The sequence below is a fragment of the Lemur catta genome, chromosome 3, assembly GCF_020740605.2.
Source record: "Lemur catta isolate mLemCat1 chromosome 3, mLemCat1.pri, whole genome shotgun sequence".
NCBI lineage: Eukaryota > Metazoa > Chordata > Mammalia > Primates > Lemuridae > Lemur > Lemur catta.
The window spans coordinates 74,880,723-74,900,658 of NC_059130.1; the positions used below are offsets into that span (position 1 = coordinate 74,880,723).

General features: G+C 38.7%; 1 protein-coding gene across 1 annotated transcript in view; it reads right to left on the reverse strand.

Moving 5' to 3' along the window:
• Positions 1-8,699: 8,699 nt before the first annotated feature.
• Positions 8,700-19,936, reverse strand: part of IL23R (interleukin 23 receptor) — a 60,283-nt gene continuing 49,046 nt past the window's right edge. The window contains exons 7-10 of the mRNA XM_045547792.1: positions 17,284-17,379; positions 14,334-14,436; positions 11,698-11,788; positions 8,700-9,353 (exon numbers count right to left, since the gene is read on the reverse strand). Of these exons, the coding sequence (XP_045403748.1) occupies positions 8,700-9,353; positions 11,698-11,788; positions 14,334-14,436; positions 17,284-17,379 (944 nt within the window). The remainder of the gene's footprint in view (positions 9,354-11,697; positions 11,789-14,333; positions 14,437-17,283; positions 17,380-19,936) is intronic.

Consider the following 19,936-nt stretch of genomic DNA (forward strand, 5'->3'; position numbering starts at 1 on the left):
CTGCCAGTGCTTTCATATGTCATTTTATTTAATCCTCTCAACAAATAGCCAGAGGAAGGTATTAATGTGACCTTTTTTAAGAGAGAAGAGGATGATGGGAGGTTGCCTGGTAGGTACAATGTGTGTTGCTTCAGTGATGTGTGCACCAAAGGCCCTGATTTCACCACAGTGCAGTAAATTTGCACTTGTACCCCGTGAACATGTACAAACAAGAAGTAAATGAAAAAAATGTTTCTTTTGGTTTTTTTTTGGTGGGGAGGACAGAGTCTCACTCTGTTGCCCGGGCCAGAGTGCCGTGGCATCAGCCTTGCTCACAGCAACCTCAAACTCCTGGGCTCAAGCGATCTTACTGCCTCAGCCTCCCAAGTAGCTGGTACCACAGGCATGTGCCACCATGCCCGGCTAATTTTTTATATATATTTTTAGTCGTCCAGCTAATTTCTTTCTATTTTTAGTAGAGACAGGTCTCGCTCTTGCTCAGGCTGGTCTCAAACTCCTGAGCTCAAACGATCCGCCTGCCTCAGCCTCCCAGAGTGCTAGGATTACAGGCGTGAGCCATCACACCCGGTTGGAAAAAATGTTTTTTAAATAAAGGAAGAAGAAATTGAATCCTCAAGAGGTTAAGGGTTTGCTGGAAACCACATAGTCAAGATCTGAGAAAGAGGGATTCTAATTAGATCTGTGGTCTTCTTCTTCTTCTTTTTTTTTTTTTTTTTTGAGACAAAGTCTTGCTCTGTGGCCCAGGCTAGAGTGCAGTGGCATCATAGCTCACAGCAACCTCAAACTCCTTGGCCAAGTAATCCTGCCTCAGCCGCCCAAGTACCTGGGACTACAGACGCACACCACCAAGCCCAGCTAATTTTTCTATTTTTACTATAGACGAGGTCTTGCTCTTGCTCAGGCTGGTCTCGAACTCCTGAGCTCAAGCAACTCCCCCACCTCAGCCTCCCAGAGTGCTAGGATTACAGGCATCAGCCGCTGCGCCTGGCCAGATCTGCGGTCTTCTAATGCCCACTGTTGTCCCATTGCTTGATACCACCACTAAGTATTCTAGCTCAAAAATATATTTTGCTAATGTTAAATAAAATTTACAGGAGGCCATTGGGTTGGGCAGAGCTCCTGCCCTAGGCCCAAAAGATCAGACCAAAATGGAGTCTCTCATGCTGAAGTTCCACTGACACTAAGCTGAAACTAAGTTCTTTAGCTGACCTTCCAACAAATCAGGAGAGAGAGAGATAAAATAGACAAATCCCCAAACAGGCCAGGTTTAGCTGGCATGACAAGGAAGTTTAACCCTCCGCTTTAGTCTTTACAAGAAAAGTAACTTTGAAATAACCAATCTGCATTTTGTTTTCTGTTTCTACTTTGCTCAGCTCTTTTCTGTCTGTAAAACCAAAGTCCTCTGCTCAGCTCATTGGAACATTCATTCCATTTTATAGAACGAGGTGTTGCCTGATTCTAGAATTGCAAATAAAAGCCAATTAAGATCTTTCAATTTGTTGTAATTTTGTCTTTTGGCACTAAACATGATACCCAGTCCAGAAGTCATAAAGAAATAGCAACAGATTGACTACACACAACTTTAAAACTTTTGTTTAGCAAAAGAAAACATAAAGATGACAACAAACAATCTGGATGCGGTAAGTTGAGCTCCCAGTTCTAGCTACTTGGGAGGCTGAGGCAGGAGGATCACTTGAGTTCAAGAGTTCAAGCTTACAGTGAGCTATGATAGTGCTCCTGCACTCCAGCCTGGGCAACATATGAGACCCTGTCTCTAAAACTAAAAAAAAAAAAATTTAAATGAAGCCAACAAAAAACAGGCTAGGAAAAAGTATTCAAAACATATGTAATAAAACACTTTTGCAAATGTCTAAGACTATAGCCAACAACTCAATAGAAAAATGGCCAAAGAATATAATAAATGCAGGGCCGGTCGTGGTGGCTCATGCCTGTAATCCTAGCACTCTGGGTGGCTGAGGCAGGCGGATCGTTGGAGCTCAGGAGTTCAAGACCAGCCTGAGCAAGAGCAAGAACCCGTCTCTACTAAAAATAGAAAGAAATTATATGGACAACTAAAAAAATATATATAAAAAATTAGCCGGGCATGGTGGCACATGCCCGTGGTACCAGCAACTTGGGAGACTGAGGCAGGAGGATTACTTGAGCCCAGGAGTTTGAGGCTGCTGTGAGTTAGGCTGACGCCACGGCACTCACCCTAGCCCGGGCAACAGAGTGACACTCTGTTTCAAAAAAATATATATAACAAATGCAAACCAAAAAATAAGAAATACAAAAGAGCAATAAACATATAAGAAAATGTTCAATCTCATTTTCCAAAGAAATACAAACAAGACACTCACCAGATTGGCAAACATTTTAAATACTGATAATATTGGCAAAGTCTTTTTAGAGATATAATTGGTAATATTTACCAAAATGTAAATGAAGTTATCTCTTGATCCAACAATTCCATGTTTAGGCACCTGTCCTCTCCCCACCCCCAAATTCCCATACATGTGTAAAGATATATGTACAAGAGGATTTATTGCAGAAATAGGTATAATAGTGAAAAATAAGAAACAACCGAAATGTCCATGAATAAATTAGGTGAATATATTATAACACATTTATCATATGGACGATTATGCAATTGTTTAAAAAACAAGGTAAAGCTACATATAATGACATGTGAAGATTTCCAAGATATATTTTTAGGTGAAAAATTACAAGTCACAGAACAATATCATCTTTTAACCATTTAAATAAAAATACTGGAAAGAAAACACTGGCTTGAGAGTCACTACCTCTGGTGGGGGGTGGGCAGTGAGAAGCAGGGAAGTGAGCAGGAACTATTACTTTTCACTCCATTTGCGCTGGTATTACCTTGAATTTTTTAAAGTGTATTTTCATGAATTACTGTGTAGTTTAAAAATAAAATGCTTTCTCTTTATTTTACTAGGGTATTCTTTCTCTCCTGTTCCCTTCTAATGCAATTCTCAGGCAGGATGTGAACATAAAGAAGACAGTAACATTTATTGACTTCCGCATCTCACACTTGAGTTCTAGTGTTTGACTATTTATGATTTCCTTCCTGTGCTCTGACTAATTTTAGGTATACCTTGATGGTTAGAAACAGCATTTTATTTTGCTTGAATTTTTGAACCAATAGTCTCTTGGGAAAAGAACTATGCTTCTGCAACACTGATGCTTAGTTTAGTACTTTCTTTTTTTCCCTCTCATAAAACTAGCCCAGAATGCTCACTACCCCACAGAAAAATGGACCATTCAAGAATGAATAAGTTCTTAATTTGTTGCTAAATGCTAATATAAGAATTGGATAATAATGTGTATTCCTGAACATAAGCGTAATGGGAATGCATCTTCAGAAAATTAATAGAAATTCAGGATTTAAAAGATGCAGAATGTTTATCCTAAATTAAGTTTAAAAATGAAATTAGCAAAATGGCTAAGACAGCCCTAATATGACACATAAATTGGAATTTAATGGTATAATCTTAGCAGTGGGAAAGAGACATAATAACATTCTGTCAAACCTTTGTTAGAGTTCTTTGTAATTTTGCCTTAACTGTAGCATCCAAGAAAATTGTGCACAATTCAGTCTATGAATCAGAATCCAATTATCTTATATTGGTTTCATTCTTTTACCCAGGAGAGATCCATAAATTGTTTGTAATCACTTCTTTTTATTTTAAACCAATAATGTCTGCCAAGTGGGTAACATTTCCCATTAAAACATCACCTCCTTTAATTGGTATAATTACTTCATAAAGAGATAAACCACAGCACAATTCAACCATCTCTGGGTTTTTAAAATCTAATTATGTTCACAGCACAATATTTTATTCTTAGTGATCTTAAAAAGAGCATCAACTTGAACAAAGCCCAGACATTTATGATAAAGTAATTGGACAGAAGCAAGTTAGTTGGTACATATAGTACTGCCTCTGTTACCAGCCTCGGAGAGAAAGCTTCTTTATACAAAGTCACCAAGCTGCAGGAGTCCTGGCCCAGTAGCTGAGTTGGCAGCCTTGTGGCTTAGGTGGAAAGTGAAATTCAATTCTTAGCTCCAGGCTTCTCAAGCCTGGTCCAGGACCCAGGCCACCTAGGTAGAGAAGAGAGGATGCCCCAGCCTCAGATTTTCATGTTGCTTCAGAGGTAGGTGCAGAGAAGAGAGGGAGAGGCAGAGGCACAGGCAGAGGGCACAGATATAACCTCCAATATCTGTTTGAACAGGAGATTTTCTTTCATCCATTTTACAGTTTGGGATTCTGCAATGGATTGCATTTGGAAAAAAGGGAAATCAATTGCTAAAATTAGTTTTTGAAAACCTTTGCCCTATGCCACAGTCATGTGCTGTCTCTGTATCAAAGGGAGGATGACTAAGAAAGAATACAAGAGAAGCAGAAGCTGGAAACACACCGGGAGGGCCAGACAGCAACCCACATTACCTGAGAACCACATCCTCTCATGAACCTCTCTTCAATATTATTTCCAAATGTGGTTAAAAAAAGAAATACTTTAAAAAAGATAAAATACACATGCACACACACACACACACACACACACGAACATGCACCAAGAAAACACCCTCAGATTTTACTTTACTTGTGCTTCCTTCTATTGCTTCTATGTAAGAAACAGAGGTAGATAAAGCGCCAGAAAGATACTAGAACAGGAGGAAACTGGGTATTCTTTCATTTGCTTTAGTATGGTCCAGAACTGTGGCACTCCATTTTGTTTCAGCATTGCTAAGTAATAATCTGCCTTTTTCCCCTTTATATTTCTCTCCCCTGCCTCCCTGTGAATGGTACCTTGGGAGGACTTTTCTCTCTCTCTTCCTTCTTCCTCTTTACCCACACCAATAAGCAGGATGTGCCCATTTAGGAATCAGCAACTTACAAAGATTGTGAGACTCAGAGAAAGAAAGTTAATAATAGGCCCAAGAACTAGATGAAAAGATGAAAAGATACTTGTCCCCAGAATCTACAGAAAACTCTGGCTCAAGAAGGTGAAGGTGGGAGGCGGGGTGGGGTGGGGTTGGTGGTGGCTAACGGTGATTTGCACAGGAGAGAAAGAGGTAAAGGCATTAGCCACTCAAGAATTTTTCTATACGAGGGACTTGTCAGCGACCAGCTAATTTTTACATGCTGGCTCCTACCTGACATTCAGATGGCAATGTCCCTGTCACTTCCTTGGAAGAGATCTTTCCTGGCCACCCCATGTAAAATGGCCACGAGTGGCTCTCCATCTCAGGATCCCTTTTTACTTCTCTACACAGCACTTATTATTATCTGGCATTTTCCTTCTTTATTTTTTCCTGCCTCTCTCCATCCCCTACTTCTAGCCCCTTCCCCAGCACAATGTAAGTTCCTTAAGGGCATGACCTGTCCTCATTCACTGCCTGTATCTTGCCCCTAGATTCTAAGCCCCGGGGTTGCAGGGATCGACTGGTTTTGTTAACATCCACATCCCCCAAAGTGTCTTGCACATAGTAGAGGCACTCGGTAGTCCATTGAATCTTTGTTGAATAAAAGAATGGTAGAAAGAAAACGCTTGCCTCTTTATCATGGTTGCATTGCAATAAATCAGTTGAAATTTTTCCTGTGAGCTGGAGCAATGACAGGTACATTGCTCCCTCTGCAGGTATAGCCTCACTGTCTAGTCCATTGGGACCAGCAAGGGCTAATGGCAAAGACGGAAGCAGAAGCGTTTCCCATGTGCTAAATAGGGATGTGGTGTGGGGAAGACACCATAGAATGAGAAAGAAGCTCCCTGCCCACTCCAGGGAGCAAGAAGGAGGAGTTCTAAAGGAGGCACTCACTGTAGTGGAAGCATTTGCAGAAGATCAAATAATGCTATTATATAATCCTTTAAACTTGACAAAAGCTTCTTTGATGTGCGATAGATTACAATTATGGTGAAACCCACTGTGAAAATATACTTCACATGTTACCAGATGTCTTCATCAAGTTTGTAAACATCAAAGATTTATTGTAGTCTTTTGCTATTTCTATCTCAAATACTACCTGCCTCCTTGCATTATTCTCCCTTTGGAGAAGAATAAAGCAAAGGCATATGATAATTTATAAGTCAAGATATTTAAGATTAGCATTTCATTAGTGATTTAAAATATATCCCTTTCAGAATATGCAAAGTATAACACATATACATATTTTAGGATAAACAGAATAGGATTTCACACCTGGGGTAGGTTTTTTTACATCGTGAATAGTAATGTTCTATTTTGGAGTAAAATGGCCTTAGTAAATGACATACAGTAAAAGGGGGTTGTCAGTGCAAAAAAGATAAATACTGATGAATTTATGCTGGACATTAAATAGTCTTCATATAATCAATCTAGAACTTTAAAAAGTCAACAAGAAAAAATCAAACAACCCCATCGATAAGTGAGCAAAGGAAACGAAGAGAAACTTTTCAAAAGAAGACAGAATAATGGCCAGCAAACATATAAAAAAATGCTCAGCATCTCTAATCATTAGAGAAATGCAGATCAAAACCACAATGAGATATCATGTAACCCCAGTGAGATTGGTCTTTGTCAAAAAAATCCCAAACAACACATGCTGGCGAGGATGTGGAGAGACGGGAACACTCTTACACTGCTGGTGGGACTGCAAATTAATGCAACCTCTGTGGAAAAGAATTTGGAGATACCTCAAAGAGCTAAAAATAGAAATACCATTCTATCCAGTAACAGCACTATTAGGCATCTACCCAAAAGAGCAAAACACATTCTATAATAAAGACATCTGCACCCAAATGTTTATGGCAGCACAATTCACTATTGCAAGGATGTGGAAACAACCCAAGTGCCCATCAATTTATGAGTGGATTATTAAAATTTGGTATATGTATACAATGGAATATTACTCAATTATAAGAAACCACAGTGATCTAGCATGTCTTATATTTTCCTGGATAGAGCTTGAACCCATCCTTCAAAGTGAGGTATCACAAGAATGGAAGAATAGGCTTCACATGTATTCACCGTCAAATTGGCACTAACTGATCAACACTATGGTGCTCAACTGGTAGTAATATTCTCCAGGGATTAGGAGGTTGGGGTGGGTAAACTCAACTAATGGATGTGGTGAGAATGTAGAGGGGAAGGGCAAGCTTCTAATCCTTGTTTGGGTGAGGCAAAGTCATAAAATGTAACCAAAATGTTTGTACCCTCATAATATCCTGAAATAAAAATGAAAAAAAAAAAACACTCTTCATAGACAGAGTGACCCTGTGATTTATCATCCAAATGGGATGAACTCCTGGTCATAATTAACACTGGGACAGTGGACAAAAACCAGAGCAAACTAGCATGTACGGTCATCCTCATTTTGGGGACACTTAATGACAATGAAACTGCTTTTAAATTTTTTTTAATAAAAAATGCTTAAAACAAAATAGCTTGCTCATGTGTTAAATACATAGTAGACAATTGCTCACGTTTTGATTAACTGCTTAATTTGTTATAATAAAATTAAGTCTAAATTCTTATTGTTGATAATTGTTAGAGGAGGAAGAGGAATTCAATGGGTAAGCTACCCCATTTTAACCCATTCCAATCATTAGAAAAATTTTTCCTTGACCATAAATATTAATCAGAATAGAGAAGTCTGCTGGGTACCATTTCTCAGCTTAAGGTATACATTTTATGTTTTTAAGATCAACCACTTTGCAATATTGACCTTATTGGCAGATAGAGTTCATCTCCTGTCCCCGTCCTTATCGATCTAGCCATCAAGAGCACTGCTTGAGAGGATCCTGAGACCACTATAGAGTCAGCAGAACGGCACGTGGGGAGCAGCTACTGATAAGTGCAGGAGACTTGGGATTCCGGACAGTGGCAGGTGCAGCAAGTATTTGCCATCCCAGATTTGCACAAAGACCTGTTTTAACAATTTTCTGACATATATCTAATACATAGTTGATAACAAAAAAAAAGTTACATCTTGCTGATCCTGCATCTGCTGCCTCTCATGTATCCTACTATGGTGTAAATGATATGCCAACCGTGCCGCGGGGAACAAGGCCATCACTCGTAACTTCAGTGAAGACGGCAGCCTCATGATTTCCCCACATCACTGTTTCACAGCTCTCTTGTCCCAGAATCCCACTAAGGAAAGATCAAATCCCGTAATCTGCATGGAAAGTAGTGGACAAAATAATACAGCAAACATGCTAATTAATTGTCCTCTGATTCTGTCCTTTACTTACTTGTTTTGGGGGGTTATATTTTTATCTACTCAAGAGAATTTTAAGTGATAAAATGAAGAATTAAATTTGCTTCTCCCTTTGCAAGCAAATACTAGTGTTTAGACTTTAAAGAATTGTTTTCAGCATTTATTTTACTACTGCAAATTTTGTATGACTTATTCTTTTTTTATACAACAGAGAAAATTGTTCTATTTTTCAATGAGGGAAATTAAGAGGAAATAGTTGATACTTTGTAAAAGATATAGGTGATATCCCTAATAATGCTGTGTGTGTGTGTGTGTGTGCATGTGTGTGTGTGTGTGTGTGTGTGTGTAACTACAAAGCATGTTCCATCTTTGGATCTTAATTCTCTAATTTTAAAAAATGAGAAAGAATTTACTGAGGGGAAGATCCAACTTCCAATTGAAAGGTAACTTTCCCATATTAATTTTGACCACACAGCTCTACTTTTTCAAGATGGAAATCCTACTGAAGTGGCTTTCCAAAATATTTTGTGGAAAATAAGAATTAATAGATGGCAACTCCTCATTCATGAGCCCCAAACAGGAGACGAATTCATCGGGCAGCAGAGTCTGTTCTGTTACAGTTTCATCGGGTGAATCCTTTTCCAAAAGCATGGTGGTTTCTCCCTCTATTGAGTTTTGTATGTCAGGAGGACTGCATTCATCTGGATTTAAAATGAGGCTTAATCCTTCAAGAAAAAGTGTGTTGCTTAGTGAATTCATACTTGAGACAGAAAAAGCAAAATTAGGACATTTTCTTAACCTTGGATTCCTCCCCAGGTCGAAGGAATCAACTGTTGGTTTAAGAGTTGAGGAATCCATTTCATCATTACTGCAGAGATTGTTTTCCCCACGGAGAAAATTTGAAATCTGGGGTTTATATCCAGTGTTGAGATCAGGAAGATATACAACTGTAGTATTGGCGAACAGTGATTTTTCCAGGTAGTCTTTTGTGTCCAGGGATTCCGTATTCCTTTCCTTCTTGTACTCCGTGGGCTTGTTGTGTTCTGGGAGAAAGATTTCTATCTCTGTAATCACAGGATCAACATATAGGACCTGATCACTGGAATTATTATTCATAAATTCACTTTTTTCCTAAGGAAAACAAAAAGACGTTGTTTTATTTTAAAAAAGACATTTAAAGGGGCCAAACTGGGTAGCTGAATAAGGACTAGAATTTTGCTTTCTCTCAACTTCCCTTCCCCCTCCCTTGTCTCACACTGTTTGTCTTGCCCTGTGATTTCCTTCTTTTGTCTTTTATTATCCTTCCTGCTTCCAAATCTTTATGAAATTCTCCCATGAGAAACTGAAGGAAAGGAATAATAAAAATAATCCATTTCTTAAGCATATTTCTTGGCTCAAAAGATTTAAGGAGAAAGACAAACCTTGCATATTAACTTGTATATTATTTTAGGGCATTTTAAAAATTGGATTTTGGAATATGTTGGACTACTTCTTAATATTATGGAACCTAAGTACAAGAAAATATTTTGCGGTGTAAATAAGAGAAAGGAGGGGAGAACTCTATTTTGCATACATATTGAGAATGAGGTTGTGATAAATTCTTGGTGCTACATTCTAAAGGTGTACGGCTACTCACAATGTTCTTGCATCCCACTGGGACTAAAGAGTGAAGTAGCCACAGTTGTGGCTACTCACAATTCAGACATGTCAGTGATGATCGGGAGGGTGCATCAAAGTTTTAGCTTGATGACTTTTCTCGAAGAGACATGGACTCAAGGCCTTCCAGCTGACGGCTCACCACTCAGGGCAAGTAACTTCCACCCAACACAATAACAAAATTATAGCCCCCTCTTTGTGTGCATCCCCCTCCTCATATGTTGAAGCCAAGGCAGTGTTATTTGGAGGTGGGGCCTTTGGGAGGTAATTAGGTGACGAGGGTGGAGCCTTCATGAATGGGATTAGTGAAAAAGAGAAAGGAGAGAGCCGGTCTTTCTCTCTGCCGTGTGAATAGGTAGTCGTCCCTAAGAGAGCCCTCACCAGGAACTGAATTGTCTGGCTCCTTGATCTTGAACTTCCCAGCCTCCGGAACTGTGAGAAATAAATGTTTGCTGTTTCAACTACCCAGCCTATGATATTCTGTCAGAGCAGCCCAAGCCGCCTAAGCTCCCATTCCGTAGACTCCTGGGCAGAAAACAAAACCTTATTTGAAGGAAACCCTATGGTTCACCTCTAATTCCAGGAGCCCAGAATAGCAAGGGAGTTTGGCAAAGAGGAAGATCTTAAATAAAATAGCGTGAAGTGTCATTTGAATTTTCTTCAGACGCAGCTTCCCCAGGGTACTTGCCAGGTCTAGCAAGAGCAGCATGTTGGGAATTACTTTATTGAAAAGCTGGACACGAGGAGTGGCTGGAATAGTGCTGGAATGGTGAGTCGGATCAGATCACAGAAGGTCTTGTGTTATGGAACTCAGACTTCAACCAATGGTTTTCAAACTCTTCAAAACACTTTTACTTTAGCCTAAGAACCCTTTGTTCAAATGATATCAGGTTGGGGAAAGAGCTGATTCATAGGCTCGTCAGAGCTTCAAAGAGAGCCACTTTTATTTGTTTTTCAAATACTTCATCTTCCTTCCCAACATGCTGTTCTCACTCCTGAACTTTGCTCACGTTGCCCCCTTGACTTGGAATGTTCTCTTTCTCCTGAACAACTCCTTCTCATCTTTCAGTGTGTTTCCTCTCCACTCCCATCACATGTTTGGGCTCCTTTTTCTCATTGCACTTACATAACTGCTTTGCAATGCTTGGATGATGTGTTTGTTCCACTGACTGGGTTTTGAGCCCCTTGACGGCCAAGCCCCAAGGGCTAGAAAGTAGCAGGACAGCACACAGCAGACCCTTCCCCTACTTCACAACCTGCAAACTCACCCTATACCCTCAGGGTCTTTATGGTGCATGCCCTTCTCCTCTTTGCTAAAATGGAAACTTGGCCCACCCCTGGTGGCACCATCTTTCACAGTTCTCTCACATGAATTTTCTTGCATCCCACTGGGACTAAAGAGTGAAGTGATGTCCTCCTTGGGCTCCCCCTGCTTCTCCACCTCATGTAAAATTGAAGCACCTTTGAGTCTTTGAGGCTCATCCCCTTGAGCATTGCTTTCCTCCTCCCTTGGTCCCTGGAGACAGCTACCAATTGCTTGGGCACCAAGTGACTCTTGCACCTGGCCCACAATCTTCTACTTTACTTTTCTCTTTTGAATAGCACTGTTTCTTTCTTCTCTCATTTCTTCCCCTAACTCCATTCTCTCCTCTTTTTAAAATAGAGTTTGAAATGTACAGTCTTGTTTCTATATACATATATACAATTATGTTAATATATATACACATTTATTTATTTAAATGGAAATTCTACTCTAATTGTTAGACTGCACTCTTGGTCTCAACTGCTACTCAGTTTTCGTTTGATGGTGCTTGGTTACCTGTAGCATTTTTGCAACATTACTGTTTTCCATATTAGGAATATCTTCATGAAGCCATTTTGGCATTAGCAATAAGAGTCTTCTTTTAATTCTAAAAAACAAAAATGACACATTAGAAGAAGCATATGACTTTGGGATTGGTGCAGGCAATGATAGAGGAATTAGGAAGTCAACTGGAATGGGATGTGCAATAAAAATCAAATTTCCTGATGCAGGAGCTAAGGTTCCCATCTCTTACTTAAAGTTAAATGGGAAATTGATAACAACATCTTCTCAGATTTTCCTCTGGTCTCTATTGCTCTGCTTCTTTCTAATGAGCAGGAACATTTCAAAACACTCACACCAGATTCAAGATAAGTGGGAGAACCACCCGGGCAATGAAACTGCATACGTGTTAAGTAGAGCAAACCATTATAAAAGCAGAAGATGTCAGTGTGGAAAAGTTTGAAAAACTTAAGAGACATTTTGTAGAACTTTCCAAGGTGACCAAAACCACAGAATATTAAAGAACAGGATATTATATAATAAAACCTTATAACTCGAACTCTTCTGATTCTGAATTTTTAATTATTCCAAATAGGGTGGTGATGATAGTGGTGGCTCCAAACTTTCTTTCTATGGATGAAGTAGGAGGCTGGAGAACTTGTCTTGCCACTGCGTGGCACAGTGAGAACTGGTTTTTACTTAGATTGTGTGCTTATCAAGCATCACTGGAGTGGGATGATGGAAAGAAGAGGGAGAAGCTGTGAACATCCCACTTCCTCTGCCAAGCTACCCCTTAGCGCTGCCGTGTTGTTTAAAAACACTTTCTGCATTGACAGTGCAAACTGATTTGAGCAAACAGGTTGTACCAAGGATTTAAAAGAGAATAAACACATTCTTGCAGGTTAACAATGGACCTGTTAACAACAAATCAAATTTACGTGTTTAAACAGGTTCTCTAAGGACTTTTACTAAGGAACAACTGAAATGGCTGAGTGAATTTTGCTAGCTCAATTTGACCTTGGACTTGAAGGTAAAAATAATTTCTTTATGTATATTTATACAATATTTTATGATTCAGTTTTTTTCTAATTCACACTTTTTCTGTATTTAAAATTAGACCAAATTAGCAAGTTCATGCTATTGTAGTAAAGTTTTTACACAGCATGCTGATACAGTGAGAACATATTTATGGATATTTACCTACTCTTGGATTCACTGTATTTAAAATGAAATGCCCACTCTTTTCCAGTTCTGTTTCTGAAGTGAGGCTTTTATAACTAGTGTATGGTTATATTAAATAACAGTGTCTGTTCATATGTAAAATAAATATATAGAAATTACCTCTTGTTTCATCTTTTTTAAAAAGAGTAATTATTTAAATAATTATATTAGCCAAGAAGTATCTTATTTCCTTACTTGTTATTACCAACTAAAAGTTAGTTTTTAAGTTATTCTTAATTACAAACTTAATGTTATTTAACATTTCACACTGACTAGGACATCTTTGGATAATAACACAAGTATTAATATTTTTTATGGGTATTAGTTTGAACCTTAAGATATTTCAAGGGACTTTATGATCAAGTATATTTTAGAGCAACTTAAAATAAAATTTCATATTAATTTTCCCACCTCACAAGGGTATTAGAAATATGTTTATTAAGGTGTAATTTAAATTTTAAAATATTAAGTTCTAAGGAAAAAGCCTACATAGATAAGAAACCATTAGCATACTTTATTTAGAATAGCTCATTTAAAATCCTTCTACTGCATTTTGATTATAAATTTAAAAGAAAGATTATCTCATGAAGCAAGTGATGGCAAGCAAGAGAAACTCAGTGCCAATTTGGCAAAGAACATTCAAAAGTGTCCAAATTGTGAATAATTGGATAGACTGGGAGACTGCTACATCAAGCAACTCTAGTCTGATAACAGATTAGAAATATTCAATGCATCTAGTAAAATTTACAATCAAAGCCTTCGTTTTCCTCAAAATCTCATTTTCAATAAACAGGCATAAATCTTTGCTAATATCATGTTGATGGGGGGATAAAAAAAGAACTGATTGAAAGAGGCCAGGCAGAAGGGGCTTCAGGGCTGGATGCTAAAAGACCAACACAATTGGTAACAAAGTGACAAATTCAAACATTGCCACACTTCTCTTTCCATTGATTCAGCTGGTTTGTTTGGGTAGAATTCAAGGCAGATTATGATGTAATCACTTTAAAGAACCAGGCACTGTAGATAAATTGAGGCACAATGGAAAAGGCTCTGTAGTAAAGGAGAGAACGTGGGCTTGCACACCAGCTGTGTCCGGACTCCTGGCTTAGTGCTCAGTGACCGTGGGCTGGAAGACTTACTCTTTAAGCCTCATTTAAGTCATGCGTAAAATAGGCCATAGAGTTTTTCTGGCAGGGTCACTTTCAGGATTAAATGAATGATATTCGTAAAGAGTGTAGCATGGGTAGGTACTCATTAAACATTTATTCCTTTTATTTTCCTTTTTCCATATACAAAGGTTGATGGATTTTTCTAGTAAATAACTGAAATGACTACGTTTTGATGGGCTGCAAACACACACACAGGCACACATACACACACACAAATATATATGGTCTTAATCAAAAAACAGAAATTTTACAAAAACCTACCCAGTTCGGAGCGATCTATTAAATATCCCAACTAAAGAAAGAATTGACAACATAACAGCAAAGATGACCATTCCTGACAAAAGTCCAATGTCTTGCCCGTTGTCTAATAAAAGAAAAGAAAAATAATTTTAACTGAGCATTAGTGTTCATGTGATGCTACAGTGACCATTCTCTCTATTCTGCTCAAAGCAAAGGTCTCAAAGAAAATGGGAAGGGGGAAGCAAAATTAACCTCTACCCTGGGCTGTAAAGTGACTGCTCTTCCAAACTGCCTGATTAACCCATCAATTTTTTGTTTGAGAAAATTGTGCTACATGTATATGTCAATGGGTTCCTAGAAGTGCATCTCTGGCAAATGTGGTCAGCTTGTACATGCATATTTTTTAACCTTCTGTGTGAAACAGAATTTACATGTCATTTGTCATCATTCTTCAAAATTCATTATTCATGAATCCTTTTTTCTGCCAAAAAAGGACAGTCACTCTACTTAGAATAATATATGTTATAAGAAAGAAATCAAAATTGCCATATATCTTGCACTCATACTTATAACACCAATGCTTTTCTTGCATTTTGAAGTTGAATTAATCTCCTGAAATCTTCAAATAATTAACATAATTTACTGAATATGTATTACCCACCAGTCTTATCATGTTTTCTCCCTGGTACTTGAGAAACCCTATTTTCAAATATAGAAGATAATTGAGACATGACTTATCATATTGGAATTTGTTTTACAGCTGTGCTGGGTATTGGTTTCCTTCTATCCTCCTTCCTCAGTCCCTCCCTCCCTTTGGCGAGCATTTATTGGATACTCACCATGTGGCTGACACTGTCTTAGCCCCACCTTAGTTATTTCCCAGCTATGCCTAACCTACACTTGAGGGTGTCCAGGCTAAATTGGCAGACAGGGCCCTGTGTAGCTCTAGCTCACTCTGAAGTTAGATACAGAATTATGTTTTCCTAGGGCTACAGAGCTATTGCTGAAAATGTCAAGCAACTAATAGGGGGCACTGGCTGCCACACAGCCTTGGGCATTAATGCCTGGAAGAGGATAAGGAGCCCCCGAGTTATCATGGTGCCAGGCAAAGGGTTCTAAGCAGTAGAACAATGCAACCAAGAGCACAGCTTGAGATACTTGGGTCTGACTCGTACTCTGCCACATATCAGCTCTGTGATCTTGGGTCATAATTATGAACTTGGCAAGACTCAGATTTTCTCTTCTGTAAAATAGAGATAACACTACTTATCTAAGAGAGTTGTGGTGAGTTCCAGCCTCCACGCTTTTCACAGGAATATCAAGGTGCAGGTCTGTGCAGGCATCTGTAATTAGGATTTGTACTGAACCTAAGCCTTTGGCTCATAATTGATGTACAGCTACAAATTCAGAGTGCCCTTACCTTGCTTCATGTTTTTTATAATACTTAACCACTGCCTGACTTTCCTTGTTTTGTTTATTGCATTTCTCCCCTGTCTACCTAAAATGGAAGCTCCACGAAGATAGGATCTTTGCTCATTGGTTTCACTGCCGATGGCGCAGCACATAGAACAGTGCCTAGCACATCGGAGTTGCTTAATGAGTATGTGCTCAATAAATAAATGAAAGTGCAAAGAATATCAATAAAACCTGCAAAAGTTCTTTTACTATTCTTGCCAGATTTCTATGCAAGGTTTACCAGTTGTGTAAAGTTTCTCAATTTAAAATTTCTAGTTAGAGTTATAATTGCCCATTGTACAACCTGATCTAATATCTTTAGAAGGTCAGGCATGGTGGCTCACGCCTGTAATCCCAGCACTTTGGGAGGCCAAGGCAAGAGGATCACTTGAGGCCAAGAGTTTGAGATTAGCCTGGGCAATAGAGCAAGACCCCATCTCCATAAAAAAAATTACAAAATGAGCCAGACATGGCGGTGAACGACTGTAGTCTTAGCTACTCAGGAGGCTGAGGCAGGAGGATTGTTTGAGCCCAGGAGTTCAAGGTTATAGTGAGCTATGATGGTGCCACTATATTCTAGTCTAGATGACAGAGTGAGACTCTATCTCAAAAAAATTTTTTTTAATTAATATTTTTTAAGCTTAGAACATTTAGGTATGCTCATCAACAGAATAATACTCAGTCACACTAACAAATAAAATAGGTTTGTATAAGAAAAAGAACACAGCCTTCAGGATTTTGAAAGAAGAGGATTTGAATTTTACATTGTCACTTAGCAGCTGTGTGATCTCAAACAAGTTCCTCAACCTCTCTGAGCTTCAGTTTTCTCAGCTATAAAATAGATACACAACACTTATCTAACCAGGTTGTTTTGAAGATTGAGGAAGATGATGTATATAAAACTCCTAGCACGTGGTATTAGATAATAGATAATATTTTTTTAGAAGGAAGGTTTTGGGTCTTGAGCCCCAGAAACTATTAAAATGAACATGTATACAACACATGGCAAAAGCTGGCAAAGTCTACCTAACCACTTATTAAATTCAATTTTAAGCAGATCTTTGTACTATGTCAATTATTTTCCTATGGAAAGCATATGGCATATCTTTTTTTTTTTTTTTTTTTGAGACAAAGTCTTGCTCTGTCGCCCTAGCTAGAGTGCAGTGGTGCCATCATAGCTCACTGCAACCTCAGACCCCTGGGCTCAAGTGATCCTCCTACCTCAGCCTCCCAAGTAATTGGGACCTCAGGCATGTGCCACCATGCCTGGTGAATTTTTCTGTTTTTAGTAAAGATGGGACCTCGCCCTTGCTCAGGCTGGTTTCAAACTCCTGAGCTCAAGTGATCCTCCCACTTCAGCCTCCCCGAGTGCTAGGATTAAAGGCATGAGCCACCTCACCTGGCCTGGCATATCTTATTAGCCAGACTCTTTTGCCTGATGTGATTTTTCAGCCTGGAGGGTTAAAATGGGCAATTACTAAAGACTACTGCAAAAGCCTGAGTGGTATTTTCTTACCAGGAGTAAGGCGTTCTTTAAAGATGGAAGCAATTAGAAGCCCAGAATTCTGACTCTGACTATCATGTTGGAATGATTTCGGTACCACCTGGGAAACTTAAAAAGAAAAGAGTGTCAGTTTTTCACATTTTGAACTCAGGTTGCCCAATTTTCTAAGAGAGTTTCTTCCCTTGTTTAGAGATGATTAAAGTAAACCGGTAACTGTAATAGGCTTAAAAGATGGAATAAAAGCAATGGCCTTCGATTGTGTGTCTTCTTTTTATTCAGCTGGGTAAATCTCAAAGGAGGAAACACTGCAAGGACAATTAAAAACTACCTAGGGTTTGTAAAACTTCAAGGTGTGTCCACTAATTTCTGAGGCTCCTAGGCAACAAATACGAAGGAGCTTTATTTCATTGAGCCAGAAAAATGCACAGTAACTGGTCTCTACTTGATTCCTTCCAATAGATGATGCAATAATGTTTAGGTTTCTTTAAGAGCCTCCAAGATGTGTCACTGTTGCCTTTGCACAACGTTTGGGATTTTGATTAGCAGACGCTTTGAGGCTGTAACACAGGGGTGAATGTCGTGAATGACTTCTCTCTGCTCCTTTCATATTCTCAAGGGTTCTGGCCAGCGCTGTCTAGTCATAAAGGCTGTCAGGACACTGCTAATGACAGCTTCTGCCCAGGGTGGAGTGAGCAGCCTTGGCATCTAACTTCTTTCAGTCTGAATTCAAAAGAGTCCTGGTGCAGCCTTGCCCATCTCCTCCCTCCTGATAATTAAAAGATGCCAGAGATGACATTAAAAGCACAATTCTCCCAGCTGAGGGAAGACATTTCTGAAGACGGTTCTAAGCTCTGCATCCCTGAGAGTGCCTCAAGCTCTATTTATTCAGTCATTCTGATTTCAGTGCTCAAATTCTTTTTTTTTTTTTAATTACTTTTGGGGTCAGAAAGAAATCACAACTTGAAGCATCCTTAAGTGTCACCAAGATATCAAAGGCTTGTATAATGAGCAATGTGGCCCATGCAACTCTCTTTGAGAAACATATCATGTATTTCCCATGACAAGGTTCCTATGGGTCTTCGGAAATTTTTTAAAAAGGCTGATTGGGTGCAGGCACAGGTTTGATTGAAGGGTAGTTTTCTAAGAACAATAGGTAGGGGATTTTAGAAGATGAAAACATCAGAAAAGCCAAAAGTTCTCTCCTATGTTTTTATTCTGACTTCTCTACAGCAGAGGAAAATGTTTCACTGGGAATTGTGACAAATCAGAAATTCTTTTTGGCTTCTCAGTGCTTCACTAAGTTTCTTTTGTGGAAGGTGGTCTTACCAACAACCTATCTAACAGAGAAAAATAAACTATCTAACAGAAAATAAGAGAAATAAACTCACAACACCTAATTGCCCCCTTGAAAAGGAAACTCACAACACAACTACCCCCTTTGTTTTTGTTTTAATTAACACATCTGTGGCCTAACTTGTTATCTCTCAGAGTTCTTTCTCAGCCTTGAAGAGCCCTAAGCAGACAGTAGGGGGACAAACTCCCCACTTCAGCTCTGGTCAGCACCGGATTCCAAGGACTCAGATCAACTCAGCCCCATAGAGGAAAAAAATAAATAAGTAAAGAGCTCCTGCAACTTCTTTGCTGCCACTTCTGTTATCAGTCTGCTGAAGCAGAGGGGAAAAAAAGCACCAAGCAACTATCCTCAGCTGCTTGGCAGTACCCTCTACCTCTTCTTCAACGCCATGGCCTCTCTCTTTTTTTCTTTCTTTCTTGAGAAAGTAAAATAAACTTTCTTTCCTAAAATTATTCTACTCCTGGTGTGAGAATTCTTTCTCCAACCCGCTGTGAGCACCTAGCATTTTGCTCCCTGGGTATGTGGTGCCATCAAACCCTGAGACAGCAAGGTTACGCCTCCTAATGGCCAACCGTCAGGTTTATTCATCTAAATTAGTGTTTTATAGGCCAATGTTCATTCTCAGGGAGCTTAGGCAGGAGATTGCATCTACATTATTTAAAAATTTTAAGAATAAAAATATTACATTAAAATATAACACAACTTTCAATTTGGAAAAACCATGGGTTTATATAGTAGCAATTGTTGCTATATTATTTTTGTTTTACTTCTATTGTTTTTATTTTACTTTTATTATTTTTATTTTAAAATTAGCATTTTTAATTTAAAAGTAATATATGGTGCTGTTGGCTTTTAGTACGGGTTAATGTAATTCTGTTGTATAAATGACAGGTGATTATTTGGCACTGAAACTTTGTACAGTTATTAATTTATATCATATAAAAATAATTTCATATCTGACTATTAACTCTAATAGGGAATAAATACAATCTTCCTTTAGAGTCTATTTGTTATCATAGTTTCAAATCAACCAGGTGCATTAATTTAAATTAAATTAAATTAAATTAAAGTCATTTAAAAGAGGTGCTGAATTTTCACAGGGTAATTTTACAAAGGATCAGATATCTGAAGACAATTTATAAACAAAATTGTCAGAGAAGAAATCAAGCCAATGACAAAATTTATTTATTTTTTTGAGACAGAGTGTCGCTTTGTTGCCCTGGCTCGAGTGAGTGCCGTGGCGTCAGCCTAGCTCACAGCAACCTCAAACTCCTGGGCTTAAGCGATCCTCCTGCCTCAGTCTCCCCAGTA